The sequence below is a fragment of the Antrostomus carolinensis genome, unplaced genomic scaffold (assembly GCF_000700745.2).
Source record: "Antrostomus carolinensis isolate BGI_N321 unplaced genomic scaffold, ASM70074v2 scaffold16020, whole genome shotgun sequence".
Taxonomy (NCBI): Eukaryota; Metazoa; Chordata; class Aves; order Caprimulgiformes; family Caprimulgidae; genus Antrostomus; species Antrostomus carolinensis.
In genome coordinates, this window is record NW_010289233.1 from 18,162 (window position 1) to 24,488 (window position 6,327).

The window sequence follows — 6,327 nt, forward strand, 5'->3', positions numbered from 1 at the left end:
CCTAAACTTTCATATTCCACCTTCAAATAAGCCACAATGAGCAGACAGGCACCTACAGTGAGATCTGTCCTGGGACGAAGAGGCTTCAGTTCAGCTTCGGAGATTTGTGGTCGAAGCTACGCTGCCTCTGCCTGCCAACCTGTCCGATGTGGAGCTGGTGCCTACAGCAGCAGGAGTGTCTGCAACCTGGGTGGAAACAGGAGAATTTCCTACGTGAATGGGGTCTGTGGTAATGGATGTATTGGAGAGTTTGGCTTCGGCGGTGTAGGCTACGGTAACGTTGGAGGAAGGGTTGGCCTTTGTGGCCCCAGGGGATATAGTATTGTGAGAGGTTACCCCGATCGCAAGGCTGATGGCATCCAAGGTATCTGCATCGATGAACGGCTTCTGAAGCCCCTCTGTGTTGGGGTTGACCCGCTGGAACATGAAATACGCTGTCAGGAGAAGGAACAGATCAAGACCCTCAACACTCAATTTGCCTGCTTCATCGACAAGGTAAGTACAAACCTGCACTGCTTTGAGAAAAATAAACCACAAACAACCTCCTCCCAAACTTCAGTCCAGCTCGTGCCATGAATGACTGAGCTGGGTCCATGCAAGGATCCAAATTCCCAGAGTTATGTTGATTCAGAGTGAGATCTTCAGTATTGTGGAAGGGCTCATCTCACCCACGTACCAGTCCTAGTGTTTGATGGTGTTTTTATCATGGCCATGGTAGCACTGGACTATCTTGCAGATGTTTCCTCTCCGGGTGGCCTCAGTTCAAGACTGGATTTCTCATCGCAGTCTTGTTCTAGCTCAGCTAGAAGTTACAGCCCTGATGGTCTCATCTTTCTGTCCCGTGTTAGACTATTTTCCCCTCTTTATTTTTAAATATTGCCACTGTTCCAAAAACATTCCTGAAGGCAAAGGTGGTTAATCTTGATTCAGCAGCTAGATGTTAGATATCCAAGTCTGAGCTGTCACCCTAGGATCCCTTTGTAGAAAAACCAGAGACAAACAGTTTTCACCCTCTTGGGACTCAATCTCATCCTAAAATACATCAGAGGCACCATCCAGATGAGTTTTTATCTCTATTCACTGGTGAGAAAGGCAGATTTAGATGTGTGACTTTTAGATTTCTAAGTAATTTAGACATATGACTTTTAGATTTCTAAAAAAGGGCAAATAAATTCCTGATCATTGCAGCGTTATCACCTCCCACTTCCCCAAAATTCTGTTCTTACATCTGCAGTTTCACAGTGAAAGTTAAAAACAAGTTAAACCAGGCACCAAACTATTGCATTCATATCTCTTTATTTGAAGAATTGCTATTTTTTGGCCTGCAGGTCCGATTCTTGGAGCAGCAGAACAAAGTGCTGGAGACCAAGTGGGGCCTCCTGCAGCAATACGTCCTACCAAAGAAAGGGAAAAACCTTGAGCTGTACTTTGAGAATTACATCTGCGACCTGCGGAAGCGCCTGGACTGCTTGCTATGCGAAAAGCAAAAACTGGGCAGTGAAGAGTGTGCCACAAGCCAACTGGTGGAGGAGTTCAAGTGCAAGTAAGGACCTTCGGGTCTTCTCTAGCTGTTGGCAATTTACTTCTCCTCTGGTTCATCTCAGGCAACATCTCCCAGACATGTGCCACATGCCCTTTGGGGATGTCACATTCTTCTGTCTCACTTGCAAACTCTTTGCATTGTTAATGTTGTTGGTCATGAAGAAGCTTCTGATCTTGGGATGGTCTAATGTTGGGTCTCCAGACACTGATCTTACAGTGCCTGATGGCAGCTTCTGAGCAAGTGAAGGTTGTTATTTGTACCTGATGGTTAATGTCTGTTTGTCTGATAGTATTGCTTGGCTCAGCCCTTCTCCTTTTCCAACAGATATGAAGAGGAAATCAACAGGCGTACGACTGTGGAGAATGAGTTTGTGGCACTCAAAAAGGTGAGACGCTGAAAATACACAAATCCTTACACCTAGAATAGGTTTACTTGGTGTAAAACCTGGCTGAGATGTAGTGCATTATTAGCAACTGCCTGGCAAAAGTGTTGTAACGAGAAGAAGGAAGGAGGCCTGTGAAGAGGGACAGGGTCAGAAAAAGAGGTAAATGCAAGTAGAAAGTAAAAATCATGTATCCTCAAAGCTTACATCATCAGCACTAGAGCAATACTTTTGTTACCCCCAAGCACATTCTTGAAGTGTAATGGGAGGGTGTGTTTGTGGAAGGGGGACAGAATGGCAGAGTCACACTGGAATACCCGGTCTCTAAGATGCTGGTCATTTTCTCACAGTGTCTTCACATCCTTTATACTTGCACATCAGAAAAGCAGAAATTATTTGAACAATATTAAAAAATTATATTTAAATATTCATTAGTAAATTCTGAGTTTGTAACTAGGTCCTAAGTCATAAATAAACTAATCCCTGTAAGTCACGTTGGAATGGTTTTGTTTTCCTTTAGGAGACACCGGGGCATCTTGACTCACCCTCTCACACCTTTCTGTTCTTGAAAACTTGTTGTAACCTGTTTCTGTTTTATTGGCGCTGCCTCTGTCTTCTGTGTGTTTCTCCAATATTCTCGGTGAGATTGAGCTGAAACGCGTCTCCTCTTTTTCAGGATGCAGACTGTATCTTTTTGAACAAGGAAGAGCTGGAGGTGAAGGTGGATCTGTTAAGAAGGCAGTTGGAGTTGTTGAAATGTGTGTTTGAGGAGGTGAGTTTCTCTGGTCCCTTCCAGGAGTTTGGTGGTGCTGCCCCTTCCTTCAGGTGCTCCGGATTTCTACAGCTTGAAACTTCTCTTGGACATGTTTCAACTCAAGCCCTGAATACTTGAGAGCGTGGAAGTACAAGGTTGATATAATATTAACATGATTATGGGGGAAATAGGGTGGTTCCCCCTTTCTTCATGCAGCTCCAGGTATGAATTGGCTATGTCCTGAATCTACCCCTGAGAAAAGACAAGCGTCTGTCTAGTTACTCCAGATTGCAGTTGTCTGATTAGAGCTAAAAAAACTCCCATCTTAATCCTGTCATTAACATCAATAAAGCAGTAGAAGATGACAGGAAACCGAGGGTTCAGTCACTCAAATTCCTTGCCCTTGATGTGGACAGAATTGCTGCAGGTCAGCATGTAGGTCAGCAGCTGACATGTGGCAACTCATCCAGCAGGGAGGATTTTCTGCTGAGCCAACCTGAGGGACTTTTCTTGACTTGTTATACCCAGCAGCTGAGCAGTGTGGCTTTTTCTCCCAGCCCTTCCTTCACTACAAAGTCTGAGAATTGCTAACAGCTGACTAAGCCATTCCCCAACCTGTAGGAACGAGCTCAGGTGGATCGCCAGCTATGCGACACTTCGGTCATCGTGAAAATGGACAACAATCGAGACCTGGACATGGAAAGCATCATCAAGAATGTTGAATGTTGGTACCAAGAAATAGCTCAAAAGAGCAAAGAAGAAGTTGATGCTTTCTACCAAACCAGGGTGAGTAAGATGCAACTGGTGTTCTGCCTGGAAAATTAACAGACTGCAGGTCAAAAATTATGATTGTCTTGTTTCTTGGTTCCAGTTTCAGGAGCTTCAGGATAAGAGAGGCAAGTATTGTGACGATCTGCAAAGCAACAAGTGCGAGATTTCAGAGCTAACCCGGATGATACAGAAACTGCAGTGTGAACTGGAGAACGTGAAGAAGCAGGTAGGAGAGGCCTAGAGGTGATGTTTCCAAAAAGAGCAATGTCTTGGAGGACAGCTCAGATATGGGGGAAGATGACGCGTTGGCCTTTAGTAGACTTAAGACCTGCTCTAGCCTGTAGTTGCAAAGTGTATAGTTGAAAAGTGGACAGAGAAAAGAACATGCTGGTGACTTTTTCTCTGTTTGCAATTGGAAGAGCAGATCAATCCAAAACCAGAATGTCCAGGAATTAGGAAACAAAGCCTTGAAGACACCTGTACTGTTATCCTCCCCTCTCACAGGTCTCCTGCCTGCAAACTTCCATTTGTGATGTTGAGCAGCGTGGGGATTGTGCCCTGAAAGATGCCCGTGAGAAGCATGTTGAGCTGCAGAATGCCCTCCAGAAGGCCAAGGATGAGCTGGCTTGCATGCTGCGGGATTACCAAGAGCTGCTGAATGTCAAGCTGGCCCTGGATATTGAGATTGCAACATATAAGACTCTACTGGAGGGTGAAGAGAGCAGGTGGGTGACAGAGTCTTTGTCCCTTTTCTCCTGTATATCAGAGGCTAGAACGATTTCAGCTCCCAAGTGAATTTTACAGCTCTAGGATCCTCACAGGCTCACGGAAACTGGGGCTGGGAGATGGCTGGAGGCCATACAGGCCACTCTTGTGCCAGCAAAAACAGTTCCTGTCCTAGGGATAGTCAGACGTGTTACAGCAAAGGATTAAGTGGGCTGGATGTATGGCTGGAAGATATGAGTAATGTCAAGTTTCAAGGTGTGAATGCAACTGGTTAATAGGATAACAGGCATTTCTCTTCTCTCTCCTAACAGGATATGTGTGGGGAACCCGGTGAGCGTGTGTAAGTAACCTGAAGATTTTCAGCCATGAGGGTTTCTCATTTTAGGAAAGGCAGTTTATGGAGTAGAATTATCTATGTGCCCCAGCTCACTCTGCCTCTTCCTCCCTTTTCCATTTCAGCCCAGGCTGATGTTGAAGGTTTAGTCCTAGAAATCTCAAATACCTCTGAATTACAAAAAAAATGAGCTTTTGGATGGAGGGAGGATGGTCAAATTTATGGCCATTTTCTACTCTTGGAGGCAAAAGCCAGTTGTCCTGGTGAATCTGCCAGGCAATGCATTGATGGGAAAGAACATGCCACCAGCCAGATGAGCAACGTGGGAACTGGGAGGATCTGTGAGAGGATGTGTTGGGACATGGGGGAGGAGTTGGAAGGAGCAGGGGCTCAGATACCTTGGACAAATCTAGAGGAAATCAGGTTTTGTCAGTTCTGTCACTCATGAAACAACTTGCCTTGTGAGACTCTTCCAATTTTCCTCTCTAAATAATTAATCCCATGGGCTGTCTTGCAGCTGTGGTCAGCAGTGGCTACAATATCCCCGATGACTGTGGGATCCTGGCTGCAAATGGGGCTGCGTGTGGCTACGGCTCCCTGGGAAGACGGTCTGGACGACACAGCTCCCAGAATGGAGGATTCAGCTCCCGGAGTGCTGGGATCCACCCTAAGAGAGTCATTAGCTCGGTGGCCAAGCAGTGTGTCCCAGAGGTGTATTGCCAAGTTGGAGGGGTCAACTGCAAAAATGGGGGATTCAGCTCCCGGAGTGGGGGGTTCCCAGCCCGCACTGTCATCAGCACGGGAAACGGGGGCTTGAATGCAAGGATGGGGGCTTGCCAAGCTGGTGGGGTGGTCAGCTTTGGAAACCAAGGATGTGTTGTCAAGCAGCTGGGGGGCTCTCCTGTTGTCGTTGCAAACAGCCCTGAAGTTGTGGCGTGCAACAACGGCGTGGTGGGGAACTACGGGGTTGTCAGGGACCCATGTGTTGTTCCATAGGACCATCAGCTGGGGAGGTGGCACAGCCAGCAACGTTGGAGGGCAAGACCTGCAGCTCCTACCACTGAGATGATGCAGGATGGTTTCTCTGCCCACTAGTAGCAACATTTGTCACCAAATCCATTCCCACATTTATTAGCATCAGATACATACCCCACCAAGTTACTTTTTCAGAGTCCCCAACCCTAAAGACACATCTAGCAAGCTTCTCCAGCAGGTGCTCAACACAGTATTATTTCTCTGAGTTTATAGTGTCTCAATTATCACAGCTTTAAGGGTTTGCTTGTTGCGCTGCCTTCTCTCTCTGGCTTTTCCCATAACAAGCCGATTCATTCAAAATGTTCTTCCTTACAAGACATCTCTTTTTCTTCCAGCTCCTCCCAAAGCATTTCAGAAAAGAGAGTGATGATTTAACTTTCCCAGGAGGAGTTGCAAAGAGCATGCTCCTCTTTTATTTTATTTTATTTTAATATATTTTTTTTTTTCTGAAGAAGAAACCCTGAGCTGCAAATTTGAGCTTAAAATTTAAACAAAGCAATTTTAACTTTCAAAGCACCTGCTAGTTACTCTGCAGCCATAGGCTTTTTGTGGAATTTGCTTACAGATGAATACATGGTACTTTCATTTGCTTCTGCACATTAGGGGTGGCTGGTTCCAAGCGTGCTGATTTTTAGAAGAGCTCACCCCCTACCCCTCCCCATCATCCCCATCCCCGAAATGCCAAGGGAAGTTATTGGTGCATACATCTTCTGAGTTGACATCTTGTACTCACATCAACAGAACTTCTCTCATGGACAGCTCCAACTTCCCAGCTTTTCACT

General features: G+C 45.9%; 1 protein-coding gene across 1 annotated transcript; it reads left to right on the forward strand.

Moving 5' to 3' along the window:
• The first annotated feature begins 15 nt into the window (after window positions 1-15).
• Window positions 16-5,506, forward strand: LOC104526266 (keratin, type II cytoskeletal 4). Its single transcript, XM_029085386.1, has 9 exons — window positions 16-495; window positions 1,329-1,543; window positions 1,868-1,928; window positions 2,602-2,697; window positions 3,301-3,465; window positions 3,551-3,676; window positions 3,955-4,175; window positions 4,488-4,516; window positions 5,028-5,506. Exons 1-9 carry the CDS (start codon window positions 37-39, stop codon window positions 5,504-5,506), a joined length of 1,851 nt encoding a protein of 616 aa, XP_028941219.1. The 5' UTR covers window positions 16-36.
• Window positions 5,507-6,327: the final 821 nt, after the last annotated feature.